Source organism: Chiloscyllium plagiosum, unplaced genomic scaffold (assembly GCF_037043375.1).
Source record: "Chiloscyllium plagiosum isolate Xiang-an unplaced genomic scaffold, Cpla_swu_hap1 HiC_scaffold_15, whole genome shotgun sequence".
NCBI lineage: Eukaryota > Metazoa > Chordata > Chondrichthyes > Orectolobiformes > Hemiscylliidae > Chiloscyllium > Chiloscyllium plagiosum.
Genome location: NW_028270153.1, coordinates 21,750,123 through 21,768,639, shown reverse-complemented (window position 1 = coordinate 21,768,639; position 18,517 = coordinate 21,750,123). Strand labels below are relative to the sequence as shown.

At 41.1% G+C, this 18,517-nt stretch overlaps 1 protein-coding gene across 1 annotated transcript in view; it reads left to right on the top strand.

The window, feature by feature from the left end:
* lama5 (laminin, alpha 5) overlaps window positions 1–18,517 on the top strand; it is a 320,328-nt gene that overhangs the window by 199,049 nt on the left and 102,762 nt on the right. Inside the window, exons 25-28 of the mRNA XM_087994598.1 lie at window positions 5,631–5,737; window positions 7,887–8,040; window positions 8,776–8,939; window positions 18,203–18,311. Coding sequence (XP_087850724.1) covers window positions 5,631–5,737; window positions 7,887–8,040; window positions 8,776–8,939; window positions 18,203–18,311 — 534 coding nt within the window. The remainder of the gene's footprint in view (window positions 1–5,630; window positions 5,738–7,886; window positions 8,041–8,775; window positions 8,940–18,202; window positions 18,312–18,517) is intronic.

The window sequence follows — 18,517 nt, the reverse complement described above, 5'->3', positions numbered from 1 at the left end:
TCACGTTACATTATTTGGCTTTTCAGTCGGTCATAGGGTGAGGACAGGGCAGATGAATAGCAAAGGGCCATTGTGAGCTGGCAGTGGACTACAGTGATGAACTTTAATCTACACCAGTCAGAAACATTTAAAAAAAAAGATTTGCACTTCATCTTGGGCCCTTTCCGGTCTCTAAAAAGGATGACATAGCTAGTTAGATTATAAATCTAACCTTGAGTAAACTACTGCCTCGTGCTATCTTTGCTTCATGCTGGTGAATCTGCAGCTGGAATCTTCAAATAAGCACCACGGCCTTGACTTGTGTTTGCAAAGTGACTAACACCAAATGCCATGAAATAAATCCTTTGCAGCTTCATAAAGACATTATGACTTCAGGTTCTATACTTTGGTGGACTGAAATGGAAAATGGTATTTATAAAAACCCTTTGGATTCTCCTTAACTCTATTTCCAAAGCTATCTCATGTCCCCTTTTTGCCCTCCTGATTTCCCTCTTTAGTATACTCCTATTGCCTTTATACTCTTCTAAGGATTCACTCGATCTATCCTGTCTATACCTTACATATGCTTCCTCCTTTTCTTAACCAAACCCTCAATTTCTTTGGTCATCCAGCATTCCCTATACCTACCAGACTTTCCTCCCACCCTAACAGGAATATACTTTCTCTGGATTCTCATTATCTAATTTCTGAAGGCTTCCCATTTTCCAGCCATCCCTTTACCTGCGAACATCTGCCCTCAATCAGCTTTCGAAAGTTCTTGCCTAATACCATCAAAATTAGCCTTTCTCCGATTTTGAACTTCAACTTTTAGATCTGGTCTATCCTTTCCCATCACTATTTTAAATCTAATAGAATTATGGTCACTGGCCCCAAAGTGCTCCCCCAATGACACCTCAGTCACCTGTCCTGCCTTATTTCCCAAGAGTAGGTCAAGTTTTGCACCTTCTCTAGTAGGTACATCCACATACTGAATCAGAAAATTTTCTTGTACACACTTAACAAATTCCTCCGCAACGAAACCCTTAACACTATGGCAGTCCCAGTCTATGTTTGGAAAGTTAAAATCCCCTACCATAACCACCCTATTATTCATGATTTGGAGATGCCGGTGTTGGACTGGGGTGTACAAAGTTAAAAATCACACAACACCAGGTTATAATCCAACAGGTTTAATTGGAAGCACACTAGCTTTCGGAGCGATGCTCCTTCATCAATCACCTGATGAAGGAGCGTTGCTCCGAAAGCTGGTGTGCTTTCAATTAAACCTGTTGGACTATAACCTGGTGTTGTGTGATGTTTAACTTTGTACACCCTATTATTCTTACAGTTAGCTGAGATCTCCTTACAAACTTGTTTCTCAATTTCCCTCTGACTATTAGGACACCTGTCATACAATCCCAATAAGGTGATCATCCCTTTCTTATTTCTCAGTTCCACCCAAATAATTTCCCTGTATGTGTTTCCAGGAATATCCTCTCTCAGCACAGCTGTAATGCTATCCCTTATCAAAAACGCCACTCCCCCTCCTCTCTTGCCTCCCTTTCATTAAGCTGCCAGTCTTGCCCATCCCAGAGCCATGTGTCTGCAATTCTTATGATATCTCAGTCCCATGTTCCGAACCATGCCCTGAGTTCATCTGTCTTCCCTGTTCTGCCCCTTGCATTGAAATAAATGCAGTTTAATTTATTAGTCCTACCTTGTCCCTGGCTGCCCTGACTGTTTGACTCGCTTCTGTTCTCAACTGTACCAGTCTCAGATTGACCTCTTTCCTCACTATCTCCCTGGGTCCCACCCCCCACCACCCATTTTACTAGTTTAAATCCTCCCGAGCAGCTCTAGCAAATTTCCCTGCCAGTATATTAGTCTCCTTCCAATTTAGGTGCAATCCTTCCTTCTTGTACAGGTCACTTCTACCCCAAAAGAGATTCCAATGATCCAGAAATGTGAATAACTCTCCCATACACCAGCTCCTCAACCATGCATTCATCTGTTCTATCCTCCTATTCCTGCCCTCACTAGCTCGTAGCACCGGGAGTAATCCAGATATTACTACTCTCGAGGACCTCCTTTTTAAATTCCTGCCTAACTCTCTCTAATCTCCTTTCAGAATCTCAACCTTTTCCCTTCCTACGTCATTGGTTCCAATGTGGACAATGACCTCTTGTTGGCCCCTCTCCCCTGTGAGAACATTCTGCACCCTCTCTGAGACATCCTTGATCCTGGCACCAGGGAAGCAACACACCATTGTGATTTTTTGCTGCTGGCCACAGAAATGCATGTCTGTACCTTGGACTAGAAAATCCACTAACACAATTGATCTCTTGGAACCCAACATACCCCTCATTCCATTAGAGCCAGTCTCAATACCAGAAACTTGGCTGTTCGTGCTACGTTCCCCTGAGAATTCATCACCCCCTACGTTTTCTAAAACAGCATACCTGTTTGAAATGGGTATAGCCACAAAAGACTCCTGCACTAGCTGCCTACCTCTCTTACCTTTCCTGGAGTTAACCCATCTATGTGACTGTATCTGAGACTTTCCCCCTTTCCTATAACTGCCATCCATCACATACTGTTGCTGTTGCAAATTCCTCATTGCTTCTAACTATCTCGCCAACCGATTTATTCGATCTGATAAAATTCGCAACCAACAGCATTCATGTCAGATGTAATCCGCAGTAATGCTTAAACTCTCTTTAAACTCCCTCATCTGACAAGAAGCACATATCACTCTACTAAAGGCCATCTTTGCTCCTTCACAATCTACAGACCCAGAAAATAACACCGTCTTATTCCTCTACAAACACTGCCCCAGATTAAATTAATAGTTATGGCTCATATTTTAAGTTTAATCAAGAGATGTATCTCCAAAAACATATAATCAAGAAATAACCCACTCTACTCACTACTGCAGACTTTCTGTAGGCCACACTTAAAAACAACAATGAATTTATCTGCTTCTGTGCTGTGAACTTCGTCCAACAGTTCCTCCAAGATCAGTTGTGAATTTCACTGTTTGTTAATTTTCCAGATGCACTCCGATGTCCAGCGATACATGAATTCAAACAGCAAAGGCAGTGTCAGTTTCTTTCTTTCTCTCTCTCTCTCCTGCACTGACCTAACCATGTGCTTCCTTTATCTGTTCTTCTCCCTTTTAAAACTGCTGTTGTTTTGACCCTTTTTCCCCCAAGTTCCAAAACAATGCAACAGCATAAAAAAACAGTAATTGCTGCTCCTGGAATTCAAAGAAATCACCTCCAGCACCTAAAATACCTCAAAAAAGGAGTAGTTGTTACAGCCAGAAGTGTTTTGTGTGTATGTGTGTGTGTGTGGGGGAAGCGGGTTTAAACAGGAGTTAGAGGTTTACTACTTGAGATAGATCATGATGGGTGACTGCTGTTTGCTTGTGATTAGAAATGACATATTTGTCATAAATAGTGGTTCTTGTAAGTACGGGTGCCTAGTAAGTGTTTTATTTTAAATTGATTTGAACGAATGGGTAAATTGGGGACTCTGTGCTTTGATTAAATCTTTTGTAGTGACCCCAGGAGGAATGGGGCTTGAGAACAGTGCTCTTTCCAGAGTGGCTTGTAACATTATGGTGGTGGTGTGGTGTTCCAGTGGAGGCTTCAGAAACAATTTGGGGTTTGGAAAAAATGTGTCGCAAGACTGAACTTGTACATATCAAAATCTTTACCATCAAAATCTGTTATTTTAATTAAAAAGATACTTTAATGATTCCTCTTCTCCTTCAGCTGGTTTACTTAGGGGTTCCTCCATAGGCATCTAACCAAGGATATGGCCAATGATGATTTGGCTATCGGACAAATTCATAACAACATCAAGTGGAGACTCTGTTGATCTGCCAAAGAGATGACACTTAAATACTAACTTGCTCAAAGCTTGCCAGCTTGCTTCACTTATGGGAAAATAAAGGCTCTTTGCCAGTTCAGGCAAAGTTCCAAAGCCAAGATTTCTAGTTGAAAGTGTTCATATTAACACATCGTAGCCACCACACATTCTCCTTCTGCCTTGGATGGCACCATTATACCTTTTGCCAAATTCACCGTTACATTTAGATCTGAGCTGTTGCAACATCCAGCTTCAATTAATTATTTGCTTTAAGGTTAGTTGCACAAAATATTCCTTTCCGAAACTATCCTCTTGATTATCGCTTGTTTACAATTACTTGCTGCTTTAGCTACAACTCCGTTACACATTTAGAATTTACTGATTAGTTTGTAAATAGCTTGGGAGGGGCAACTGCTCAAAATCCAGTGGTCAAAGATTTTGGGTACAAATCATAAAATACTGACACACACAATCTCTCAACAAAAACAACTTAAGAAGATCAAAATTTAAGAAAGTTTTCCCTTGCCAGTAAGGTGCAATATTTGACTTCAGCCTCTGTTTGGCTCAAAGCCTGAATTTTAAACTTGGCATAACTTGCTCTTGTTAAAATTCCATTTTACTGTCTATAGCTCTTTACCAATTAAATGTTACTTTTCGGATTTTTGATGCTGCATTTGTGGTAATGTCGTGGGCAGGATAACTATTTTACTGTTCCATAATTTACACTGGCATTAACCCTACTGCAGTCAGAACAGTTCTGCTTCTCTTTATCACTGTTTCGCATTGTCTTAGGATCGGTTGCAAGTGCTGGCTTGCATTAATGAATAAAATCAAAGTTTTTCTCCCATGCCATGAGTGGAGAGCATGGCATTGTTAAGTGGAGCCTTCATCCCAGACTTGGCTCTGAAAGTCATGAAAAAGGCTGAAGCTTGTGACAAAGTGGCTCCCTTAAAATGACAGATTGTCATCACAGACAGAAAAAGAAGACAATCTGGAGACAGAAGCAATTTAAAAACATGAGAGTTAACCAAGTAACAATTTAACAATTATAATTTTTTCTATTAGCTTGATGACATGCGTGACACGAAAGACTACTCTCTTCATGAAAAAGTCTATTTGGCAAGATTTTTTGAAGGAAGAAAAAATTATTTTCTATTATCTTTACTGAATTAATTTTAAATTAATATAAAAGATGGGCTTGTTTTCACTGGAGTTTAGCAGAGGGAGGGGTGACACTGACTGAAGTGTGTGAGATCCTAAACGCTCTCAATAAGGTGGATCTTGGAATCATAGAATCCTTACAGTGTGGAAGCAGATCATTCAGCCAGTCAAGTCCACATCGACTCTCCAAAGTGCATCCTGCCCAGATCCACATTCCTAACCTTATCCCTGTGTTACCCTGCATTTCCCATGGCTAATCCACCTGACCTGCACACCCCTGGACACTCTGGGCAATTTAGCAAGGCCAGTCCACCTAATCTGCATATCTTTGAACTGTGGAAGGAAACTGGAGCATCTGAAGGAAACCCACACAGACACAGGGAGAATGAACAAACTCCACACAAACAGTTGCCCATGGGTAAAAATCAACCTGGGTCCCTTGTTATTAAAAAAGGTGTCACAGATGCACTTGTGAAAATTGCTTGAGGTTGAGAGAGAAGTGTTTTGAAAATTAACATGTTGTTTCAAAGATATGCAGTAATATTATTGAGGAAAGAGCAAATACAAAAATACAATGTTACTCTTGTATAGAGGCTCACAGTTATTTTATCTTGCAGGATTACCTTGTCCTTCTACCGAGTGCTTACTATGAAGCACCAATCCTACAGCTCAAAGTGACTGAACCCTGCACCTATACAATAAACCCTGAAGACACCACTCAAAAGTTAGTATGACATGAGAACCGATGCATTTTTGTTGAACAACCTTTTGGCACTTTTTCTGACATGGTTGCTGTGCTGCTGTTTTCTGCACAGCAAGATCCAATTATCCAGCTTCAATCCTGAGTGTCGGACAGTAATGGGATATGAAAATATTGAAAATGAAAAGCATTGACTATGGATTTCACAATCTGACTTTACTCCATTTTAAAGTTTAGAAATTAATGTTCTGAAATTAGTGGATAAATCTTTGACATATTAAAGGTCTGATTTCTTTTAGATATTATTTAGCCTGCTGTTTTAACACTGGCACTAACCCGTTTATTTTAAACCATTAACATCTGTGTATGAAAGTCTGTCAATATTGCTAGACTAAAGTGTACCTTGTGTCATTTTTCTGGAGTTCATAGTAACAGGAATTGGTTTTCCCCACCTTTTTTTTTTGTTTCGGAAATGTGCATAGTAAGGTGGAAAGGTTTACTGTAATAGGTTGGCAAAATAAAACTACCATTTTCCTGGGGCTGGGTTTGGAATGGAATTGTCATAAGTTGGGTTGGGCAAGCTGTAAAATTGATGAATTTTGCTCTATCTGGCAGTCCATAAGAGATGTAGTGCAGGATTCTGCAGGGATATCTTTGAATTGTGCGATGGGCGAATGTGGGTATAGAGTGGAGAGGAGTAATGAGAAGGCTAGTTTACCAGCTGTGGTTACTGTCCACGTGAGAATAATTTTCAAAGCAATCATGTACTTATGTAATCTGAAAGTAAAATTGTGCTGCTGAATTAGCTGACCAAATCGGTAAGTGGCAGGCTTCCCAGGGAATGACTGACTCATGCTCATTTCACCTCTGAAAAGATCTTGCAACTTCTGCAACCAAGCATGCAACACCCAAAGCAATGACTGTGTGGACAGCATGTCATTAGCTTAGTGCTTAAACAGATAGGGAAGAATGCGAAATATACTTTTCTGTAAGGAAATAATCCGCTTAACTCAAGTTAAGATTTCCTGGAATTGAATAGTTTCCAAAATAGTTCTGCTATGAAAACACAGACAGCACCTTCAGGGCTGTCAAACCAGCTTTGAATGCACTGCCGGTGTTTAGCAGCTGAACCATTCTGGAGGCATAGGATGAACAATATGGTGATCTCAACAGTGAATAGAATTTACATTCTCCAAAAATGTCCAGATATAGTATCTGTCTTCTACGTTGAGCACGAAGCACTTTACTGCCCTTACACTTTAAGAAAAGTTGTTTTTACTTTATGACATTTTGAAACCCCTTGTTCTGGTTTAGATTTTCTGACCAGTAGAAAGTGGACAATGTATATTCAGCATTAATATATTCCCTGGCCGTTACTTCAGGCTCATACCAGCAAAAGGTGTTGATCTGTTGCAGGATCTTCCCAAGTTAGTACTCTTAACTGCCTCATATTAGGCAGATTCGATCCTGTAAAGTTGCATTACTGACATGACACAACATTTTTGCCTTCCTTACTCATGGGATGTGGGCACCCATGCAAAGGCTAACATTTATTGCTCAACTTTAATTGCCTTTCAGGGGATAGTGAGCTGTCTTCTTGCAAATTATGGCTTATTACGCAATTTCAGAGAGCAGTTGAGAGTCAGCTGTATCCCCTTGTTGTGGGTCTAGAGTCACATAAAGCACCGACTGACTAAGGATGGCATATTTATGTTACATAATGGGATTAGTAAACCAGGTGGGTTTTACAACAATCTGGTAGCTGTATGGACACCACTGAGCATTTTGTTCCAAATTAAGTTAACTGAAGTTAAATTCTCAAGCTGCTATAGTGGGATTTGAAGTTGTGCCTCTGGATTATTAATCTTTTTAAGATAAGCACCATGCTATCATACCTAATACAATCTTCTTCATGAGTCATTGCAAAGCGCCCTCACATCTGTATTCTCAAATGCAACTTAGGTTTGAGATTTCTTCTGCCAAAGGGTTAACATTGAAAAAGCTACATTTGCTCTACTGTGTACACAAAAATTTAACTCTTCCATTTTGTGCCAATGCATAAAATAACAAATACTCTTTAGGGAAATTGAAGTGTCAAGTGACATTTGCTTCGCTTTTGAAGGATGGTTTAACTGTGAATTCTACCTGATGAGATTCATCTATTTTTCCACAGTTGTTTGATGTACAGGCACTTACCCCTGGATGGCTTCCCCTCAGTCATGGCTGCAGAAGGCATGTGTGCCTTTGACAACTATCTCCATAGCCAGTGTCAGGTGGTGCAGCTCACTCCAAGACATCCATCAATGGTTCTCCTTAATGCTGAGCAGGTTTGTAAAATGCTGAAAAGAATAGCAAGGGATGCAAGTGAAAAAGCAAAGATGTATATGCCTGAAATGTTTCTCTGCACTGTTTCAGAGTGATTTAACCTAGTTTAATGAAACCAGTTAACGACTTCACATAACTTAGGCAGAGACAATTTGTTGACAAACAGGATTTCATTCATCTGCTAATATGGCACAGAATAATTTCAATAATATTAACCATCATGTTATTTTTTAAATCATCCCTTTGACATGTTTTCCCCTGTGTTGGTTTATTTAACATTTGTCTCACTTTCATGGATGGACCAGTTTAACAAGTGATTCTTTCAATGGCAGAACTATGGTGGAGACTGCTCTCCTCCTGTTGTGTGCCTCTGACTAACACTTTGCAGTCTCTGTGCTAAAGGATTATGTCAGTCTATCACACTTGGCCAGACCATCATGTCATTTAGCTGTGGTTTTATCATATGACTGCTTGATCCAATACCATCGTTTTCAGAACCTAGAAGCTGTTCATGTGACTCCTGAATACATTTTATTTTTCAAAAACAATGGTTTGTTTTGCTCCTCTTGTTATTATCGTCTGTCTGCCTTCTTTGATGATGAATCTTTTTTGTCTGTGGAGTAGAGTGTTTTTTCCTATTTCCTGACTTTTCCTTTTAAATGCATTTGTACTTAATTAATCTGAAAGTAACTTAGATCTGCAACAGATGTCATTGTCTAATGTCTTTATTTTTCAAGGTTAATGTGCAGTTGATGATGAGGGTTCCGCATTCAGGCACCTATGTGGTGCTGATTGAATATGCAACTGAGACAGATCCAGGCCAAAGTATCAGTGTCCGTATGAATGCTTTAGGAGGCCAACAGCAACCAGACACCATCAGACTGAATTATTGCAAATACAGGTAAGGTGGTTGGACTATCTGAAACCCGACACAAGCAGTTCAAATTGTTTTGTTATTGCAAAATACCACGGATGCTGGTGATTTGGAATAAAAACATAAACTGATGGAAAGCTTCAGATTTGTGGAGAAAAATTATGCAGTTAACATTTCACATTCCTGGTGTCATCTTTGGGACTGAAGAGAGGTTGAAATATGGATTTCAAGCTGGTGATAAACTGAGAATGGCCGTGTGGAACACAAGGGAAGGTGATGGATGGTTTAGAGGATGGGGGAGATGAAATGCAAGATCTGGTGGAGCAAAACAGATTTAAAAATAAGGAGGCAGGTGAAGTGGGAAGTGAGAGCAAGGTTTAAGCATTATTCGAGGAAATGAATGGGTAAGGCGGAGGTTCAGAAAATTGTTTGCTCTGTCAGCTACGGTGGATGGGGATTTCTTAGGAATGGGGATGAGGAAAAAGAAAGACCTGTCTGAATTGTGGAAGAGAGCATCATCAGATTAGAGACTTAGAAATTGGATGTCAAGTGGAGTCATTACAGAAAGCAGGCCTTGCAGAATTATAGTCAAGGTAACTGGTGGCAGTTGGTGTGAGTGAATGAATGTTAATACAAATTCTACCACCAGAAGTGGGAACAGGGAAATAAAGGTTAATGTCAGAAATGAGCCATGTGAAGGTGAGAGGAGGGTGAAAATTGAAATTGAAAGGTACCCTACAGACAGACGGGCATACCCAGTGCTCATGTGGATACCCACAGCCACACTTCCCGTCTCGGAAATGAGACAAGTTAAAGAAGAAATTGTTCAATGAGAGCTACCTGCGGAGGGTGGTGGTTGACAGGAATTGTTCTGGCCCCCAGTAAAGGAAGATGCATATAGCCCTCAGACCATCCTCATAGTGAGGAGGTGGTCACAGAACTGGAAATTGATGAAGTAATGTAAAATGACAGAAGAATCACAAACATAGGTGGGAAGTGACTGGACGGTAGGGGTGGGATGGGGCAGAAGGTGATCAAGATAGGAAGAGTGGGGCAGAAACAGGCTGAAACAATAGGTCTGCTATAGAAGAGTGGATAGCTAGCCAGAGAGAGGAGTCAGGTGGGAGAGAGAGTATTGTAGATGGACAAAAGAGCCCATTGAGTTGGGGAAGGGTTGGTGTATGTGGGGGTTGGAGAGGGCTTTGAGGGCAAGGGAAGAAGATTTTGATGTCTTGCTGAGCCCATAGTTAATTGAAGGGGACAGCAAAGGAATACCAATGGGTCCTTTGAACACAGATCATTCAGCATGGGAGAGTGAAAAGTCAGAGGTCATAGTGAATATACAGTGGAGAGGTGCAAATGGAAGATGAGTTTGAGTCCGAGGGAAGGGAAGCTGAGGAAGGATCCCAGAGGGACATTATGATCTATAGGTTGTTGGAGCTGAGGATACTTAGTACTTGAAAAGTCGTCTCTGACAAATCACACATAATGTAACTTTTAGAAACTACAGAAACTGTTTTAACAACATACTCAGGCCTTCTGATTTTCGAGGTGTAGCTTCTCCTAAATTTTAGTCAGAAACTTCAGTGTAATTGTCTTTGAGTGAATATTTACTATTCCAATTTAGAAAAAAATGAGAATGTAGTGTAATAAACTACCTGCTGCAAAAGAATTTGGGAAAGAAAAATGAGAAAATTGTTGCACACCATTGCAGTCTACTTCAATGCTAGAAATACTTAACTTATACTTTAGAGTGGCACAGTGGCTCAGTAGTTAGCACTGCTGTCTCAGTGCCAAGGACCCAGGTTCAATTCCAGCCTCGGGAAACTGTCTGTCTGTGTGAAACTTGCGCATTTACTCTGTGTCTGTGCTCTGGTTTCCTCCTACAGTTCGAAGATATACAGGTTGGGTGGCTTGAACATTTTAAATTGCCCATAGTGTCCAGGCATGTGCAGGCTCAGTGTTTTAGTCATAGGAAATGCAGGGTTACAGGGATAGGATGGATCTGGGTAGGCTGCTGTTCGGAAGGTCAGTGTGGACTTGGTAGGCTGAATGGCCTGCTTCCACACTGTAGGTTGTTCTATGATTACTTCAACTTCAGGATCCAATCCACAGTTCTCTTGTCAATTAGGTGGAGGTGATTATCGTGGATACAAAGCTGGCTGGGTGATAGGAAATAGGGCTGTGGTCAATGGATATTTTCCGGCTGAAGGGAATTTTATCGGTTTGATCTGGATCTTGGTGCACAGGGAATAATTTCAAAGTTTGCATGTGATACTAGAAGCATTGTACACTCTGAAGATAAAAATGTAACAATCCAAAGCAACGTAGACAAGTTGAAAAGTTTGAGTCAGCAGATAGGTGGCAGATAAAGTTCAATGTGAAAAACTGAGAGGTTGATGCTTTCTTTTACTGTGAAGCAGAACATGGAGAGACGATATACAATAGGGGTACAATAATTGGGTTGAGGGTGTGTGATGCAGGAGCAGAGTGACCTTGGTGCATATATGCACACATTAATGAGGATGACAAACAGGTGGGCAGTGAGGTTATTAAAGTGTTATATCTTGGGCTTTATTAATAGGGGCATAGAGTATAAGAACAAGGAGTTTATGCAAGGAACTTATACAAGACACTAGTTAACTCTCATCTAGAATGGTGAGATGGGCGCCAACTATCAGAAAGATGTGACACATTGGAGAGAAGACAGAGGGAATTTCTAAAAATGGTTCCTAGGATGAGGAACTTTGACTATGAGGATTATTTAGAAAGGGTAACAGTACAGTGGCAAAAAAGCACCGATTTAAAGTAATTTGCAAAAGCAGCAAGTGTGATGTGAAAAAGAGATTTTCACACAGCAAGTGGTTCGGGTCTGGAGTCCACTGTCTGGATATGTGGTGGAGGCAGGGTCAATTGAGGCATTCAAGAGGGCAATGGATGTTCATTTGAAAAGAACCAGTGTTCCAAGGGAAGGGAAAAAGGTAGGAAAATGGCATTGTGTCATAACACTCCTTTGAGAGGAGTGCAGACATGATAGGCCAAATAACTTCCTTCTGTACCAAAACAAATCTTCAATTTTGGGATTCACAAAGAGAAAAAGAAATCAAAGCTTGTTGAAATTTGCATCAGGCAGGATGCTCCCATATCACCATAGAATAGAATATCCTTTATTGTCATGTGTATTCAATACAAAAGTGTATTGTCGCTCGTACATAAACGCCATTCACATTAACTTAATTTAAAAAAGATAACTTAGAGTGTCCAACTTGTCCTTCTCTGCTACTACAGCATGTCACTGCCATTGTCCCACTCCGGGCTTCCCAGCCCTACCACTGCCACCGAGAGGCACATGTTGTTGGACTTGTGCTCCCCAATTCCTCAGGTCAGAGGAATATCGATGTTGAATTACAGACATAATCTTTTGTCAAAAATAGGATCATTTCTTCCTTTGCTATTCAAACTGTCTGCACAACAAAAGTGGTCAGCACTGAATCCCTGTTCGATTAATTATTTTCCAAATCAGTCTGTTCAGAGATGTTATTACACACCTCCCAGAGCAGGCGTGCCTTGAACCCAGACCTCCTGGTTTAGAGGTAGGGGCACTGCTACTGCACCACAAGAGCCCTGAGACTAAATATTTTATGAAGGTTCATGACTTTGTTATTTGTTAAGTCTGTGTTTTGAATTGGTTGATGCACAGAACAGATGTTTGCTGGTTACTAACTAGCTCCTAAAAATATTTCCCAAAAGCTGAACTTTCTCCTTGAGAGGTCTGCATCATGTCCTGATCCTGTTGGTCTCTGCGGTTTATAATTGTAGGTTAACGTGCATTCCTTTGCAGATGTTTAGGCTGGAACGTTGACTGGTGAGCAGTTTTGAATGAATGGGTTTTGGTGTCAGCTCAATACTCATGTGGTGCAGCTAAATAAAAAATTGTGAAATATTTTAATGGGAGAACCTCATTCCAGTTGACGTTGATGGGACGTGGTGTTCAGTCTCAATTAATGACTGCCAAACCATCCCATGTAAAGGAATGAGCATTTCTTGTCTCCCTTCTGGCTGCGATCCTCGTATGTTAATGATCTGCCTGGACTGCATGTAAAACAAAACTTTTCACTGTACTTGGGTACATGTAAACAATAATAAACCAATCAAATCAAATTGGTAGATTGACTTGGCAGAAACCACATCGCCATTTCTCACTCAGGCATTGTCTTCCACGCTTGCGGCTTAACATGCGCATGTTTTAAACTAAAATGCATCAGACTTTGGTCAGGCCCTCACTACATGCTCTATAGGGATTCATAACAAATCAATTCCCTGAGGCTGTAGGGTGGGTGAACAGAGACCTTTTCTTGGCCATCTAGCTTGTTTCAGCTAAGCACTTGGGATCAAATCATCCTTGTGAATCTTAATAGAAAACCCCATAATCAGACTAGTCGACATGAGTAACATTACTTTCACAATTAGCTGTATGGCTAATTTCACTGATAATACAGATCCCAATGCATTAATCCTTCATTTAACGCAGCAGACCTTAGATACTCTTTTCAGACTTTTGGATCAAATTTTCTTCCATTGTCTACAAAGCGTGGGAAAAATCCAACTCGTCTGTCTTAAAGCCATGGGTTAGGATAATCCTTTCGAAGCAGTCCTAATTGGGAGGCTGGAAGCTAAAGGGTAAGAAGCTGTGACACGGATTTGCAAAGAGCGACCTGGTAATCTGCAGAGTTTTGATTTTCAATTCTCGGGCTGAACAAATCTGGCACGAGTTTGGATGGAACGTAAAAGGAATTTGAACCACTCATTTCTAAAGTCAACATTAGCATACTTATGTCCATACTGAAAATTACAGATAACAGTTGGCGGTTAGCCAGATGTGCAGAGATGTGTTCACATGCGTGGGAAACCATAAGTAACAGTTATGTAGACGTAATCCACATCAATTATTGTGCTTTGAAACTAATGGATAAATACAACTTTTCAGTCACAATCTACATTGGGGCATATGATGATATGTGAGGCACCATTTGGGTTAGACCCTGACACTCATCATTTAATTAAGGAGATTGGACAAACTTTCAAAACTGGAAAGCCATAGGTAGGTTCTTCAGGACAACAGGAGCTGCAGCCCGCTGTTTCAGGTAAAGGGAGAGAAAAGACTCCTCCAATGCCCTACCATGATTCAATGTCATGGTCCTATCCCTTTCCTCTACCCCATGGAAGAATCCAAACTCTCACCATTACCATTATCCACCAAGCTGGCCTGACAGCTCATTGCTTCTTTCTTAACAGGAAACTGAACCTCAGCCTGCCTATGATTGTTCTCACCTTCAACTCCACTCATTTTGTTCATGTAAAAGGTGATTGTTACAGTGCCCAAAATACCTGTTTTTTTTGTTTGTAGCATTTGTGGACCGTTCCTATCTCACATCCTATTCAGCAGCCCCCACCTCATTTCCCCAGTACATTGATGACTCTATTTGAGCCACACCCTGCTCTCACTTTGAATGAAAAAATATTGTTTTCCAACGCTCTGTCACCTTCACCTGGTCCATCTCTGAACTTTTGTTGAATTCCCTGTCCGCATTTCTGAAAATAGTTTGTTATCATCACATCTACCCTGTATTTCCTTACACCCCACTTCCTGTGAGGACTCCATTTTCTTCTCCAGGTCTCTACGTCTCAGTCACATTTGTTCTGTTTTGTCTTCCTTTTCCCTCAGTTGGAGACAGTGGTCTAATGATATTTTTGCTGGACCAGTAATCTTGTTCATGTTCAGGGGACCCATGTTCAAATCCCAACATGGCAGATGGTAGAATTTGAATTAAATTTTTACAAATCTGAAATTAAGAGTCTAACGATGACCATGAAACTATTGTCCGGAAAAACCCATCTGGTTCAGTAAAGTCCTTTAGGGAAGGAAATTTGCCATTCTTAACTTGTCTGGCCTACATGTGACTTCGGAACGACAGCAATGCCCTCCAGGCAATTAGGATGGTCACTAAATGCTGGCCTACCCACCAATCCCCTAATTCTGTGACTGAATAGAAGAAACTGAGGATCCCCCCCGATTGTGGTTTTAGTTTAGATTCCCTACAGTGTAGAAACAGGCCCTTCGGGCCCAACAAGTCCACACCGTCCCTCCAAAGAGCACCCACCCAGACCCACTTCTCTCTGACTAATGTACCTAATACTATGGGCCATTTAGCATGGCCAATTCACCTGATCTACACATCTTTGGACTGTGGGGGGGAAACCGGAGGATCTGGAGGAAACCCACGCAGTCACAGGGAGAATGTGCAAACTCCACACAGGTAGTCGCCCGAGGTTGTAATCGAACCCTGGTCCCTGGTGCTGTTGACTGAGACATCCACTGCGTCCAATATATTTCTCACACTTATGGTCTCACCTTTCTCTCTTCCAGAACCATGATAGAGATCCTCTTATTCGGACCCCTCACCTCACCAGCCTCCACATTCGATTAATCATCCTCTCCTAATTTCACCAGCTCCAGCATGAAGCCTCCACTAATTATGTCTTCCCCACTTATTGCTTTCAGTATTCCAAAAGGATTGTTACCCCATGTTCTCCACAACACCTGCTCCCTTCTGTTTGACAACTGTCCATGCAAATGCATGAGATACAACACCTTTTTCCCTCCTCCCTTCGTAACATTCAAGGCTCCAAACACTCCTTCCAAGTGAAAAACTAAGCAGAACTGCAGATACTGTAAAGCAGAACCAAAACCAGAAATTGCTAGAGAAACTGAGCAAGTCTGACCGCATCTGTGGAAACAAAGCAGAGTTAATGTTTTGGCTCCAGTGACCCTTCTTCATAACCCTTCTGCCTTCTGTCCACAGATGCTGCCAGACCTGCTGAGTTTTGCCAGCAATTTCTGTTTTGTCCCTACCGTAATATTACATCTTGTACAGTTGCAGAGTTTTAGACTGATTGAAGGATGCTCATCAATCCGTCACATTTCCACTGTATCCCTGAAAAAAGTTGTCCTTTATCCCCATAGCCTTCTAAGGGTTTCAGCTTCACATGTCTATTCAATTGCCCTCATGAAGCTCCGAAAGAATTCTGCTGCTAAGTCTGTTTGTTTTTGGTAGTGCAACACTCTGGGATGGGGAGGAAATGGTCTCCATGGACAGAACCAGAAATAGTGCATCAGTCTTTCAGCAGAAGAAAAGCAGTCCTTGTTTCCACTGGCCAAATCAAGTGTTTTCATTAGAAATTGCCCAGTCCTGCACTGCATTTGGAAATTGCAATTAATTTTCGAATAACTGCTGTGGCACTGCTAGTTTATTTAAAGCCATGTGAGGATTTTTACTGATTGATGAGACACTGCACTAGGCTATCTGTACATGAGATAGAAAACCCCGAGACTGGAAATCTAAAAGTCAGCGTAGAACATGCTGAAAAAAGTGCTTCATTGGAATGAGGAAGTCACTTCAGCAAAATGAGCTAAATCTCCGTAAATATCAGCCCTGCTGTTCTTTTATTACACAACTATTTCTTGAAGACGTTGTGGTCTCAATCAATTTATGTGGTGATATATTTGAATTGCTTTCTGAGGACAGCTTCTGGTTTGTGTATCCTAATTTTGTCCTATACACTTTCAACCTCTTACCCAAGAACACTGGTGCATTGTTTATTTTCTTGTTTAAATAACTTGGACCTATACTTCAGTGGGGTCTCAGAAGTGGATATGTAGGAGACTGAAAAGCACTGGTTTTTCTAATTGTTCCTTTTAGCTCATTACTGTGGATTAGTCTTGTGACTCTCCTTGGCACCATCTCGAGGATTTCTTGTGCCATGGCAACATGAGCTGTGTGTAGAAATTCAGACAATTTGGCCAGGGGATTGAATAAGTAAAAGAAACATCGATTAACATTTAGGGCTGAGACACTTCTTCAGTTCTATCATTGTCTCTCAGAGTAGTAAGAGAGAAAATTTTAACACTAGTGTAAACTGGTAAAGACATCAAGGAAAATAATTGCCAGTGCAATAGCTTATAAGGAGTTAAATCTTGAGGTCTGTAATAAAGATACTTCAAATGAAACCAGGTGTTGCTTTGAGATATAATGTGTATCTCAGAAAACGCCTTTTGTTTAATGGAATGTGTATTCAGTGGGAGGTACAAAGCAGAACTCAAATGGTGTTCCACAGAGGAACGGGATCCCACTTAGCTCTTTTTTAATCCTTCCTACGCTGTACTGCTGAAGCCTGGGAATGTGACACCCTCCTGGTCAAGTGATGGCACGTGTCTATGGGAGAAAAATACTCTTATATGCAAATGTTCTTATTTTAGATTAGGTTAGATTCCCTACAGTGTGGAAACAGGCCTTTCGGCCCAACCAGTCCACAGCGACCCCTCGAAGAGTAACGCACCCAGACTCATTTCCCTCTGACTAATGCACCTAACACTATGGGCAATTTAGCGTGGCCAATTCACCTGACCTGCACATCTTTGAACTGTGGGAGGAAACCGGAGCACCCAAAGGAAACCCACGCAGACACGGGGAGAATGTGCAAACTCCACACAGTCAGTTGCCTGAGGCTGGAATTGAACCTGGGACCTTGGTGCTGTGAGGCAACAGTGCTAACCACTGAGCCTCCGTGACGCCCTATTTTGTGCAGTAATTTCTCATGTTTGCCATATGTTGTATAATTTTCTTGCTGGGAACTGCAATTTTGCTTGAAAGATTCCAAGAAACTGTGAATGTTGTGTTAATAATAAATCAGTGAATGCTGTGTGTCTTTGGACAACCATCAAACTGCGTAGACTTGATGAAACATGGTGACCGTATAGTTACTGTCATCAATTCTTCAAGAGCATTTAGGGATGGGTAATAAATGCTGGCTGAGCCAGTGACCCCCACGTGCTGCAAATGAAGAAGAAAAGTTTCAGAGTTCTCATGTCCGCAATCACTGAGAACTGAGACCGGAGTCTATGTTTTTTTCCTCATCGTCCCTTGCAAGAATTTCTCGGTGTGGTGGAAATGAAATAAACAGTCTGAATCTGGATATTTCAGGCTACGTAGCACCACTGGCCTTCCCTACCCCTCATCTGCTGCATGGCAAATTAAATAGGCAAAGAATTGGAAGTGTTTCTGTGAGATTTTGACATTCCATTATGAGTGGTGTTGAACTGAACAAATGGAACGCTGCATTATAAATAGTAAAGACTTTGGGTTGCACTCCAGACTTATGGAACAAATACTGTTTGAACCAATTTTTATTTTGCTGTCCACCTGTAATTTTAACCTTATTTTTAATTCCAGTTTTCTGTGTCATGGAGTTGCAACTGATTCTTTGAATCGTGTCGCAGTGTATGAATTACCAACTAACGTGGAACTGCAGATCGTTGCTGACTCAGCTAACATCCTCCTGGTAAGAGATCGTGTAACAAGATCAAATATGACCATTTTCTCTCTGCCTATGCTGATCCATTTAACTTTCACAAAACCCAGTCAGAGAACAAATAGGTTAAAAAGTTAGCACTAGAGGCTACCTCTATGTTTTGGAAGGGAGTTAATTGTGTATGATATTCAGTAATTCTGTGCACAGTTGGACAGTTACAGTGACTTGAAAATCCT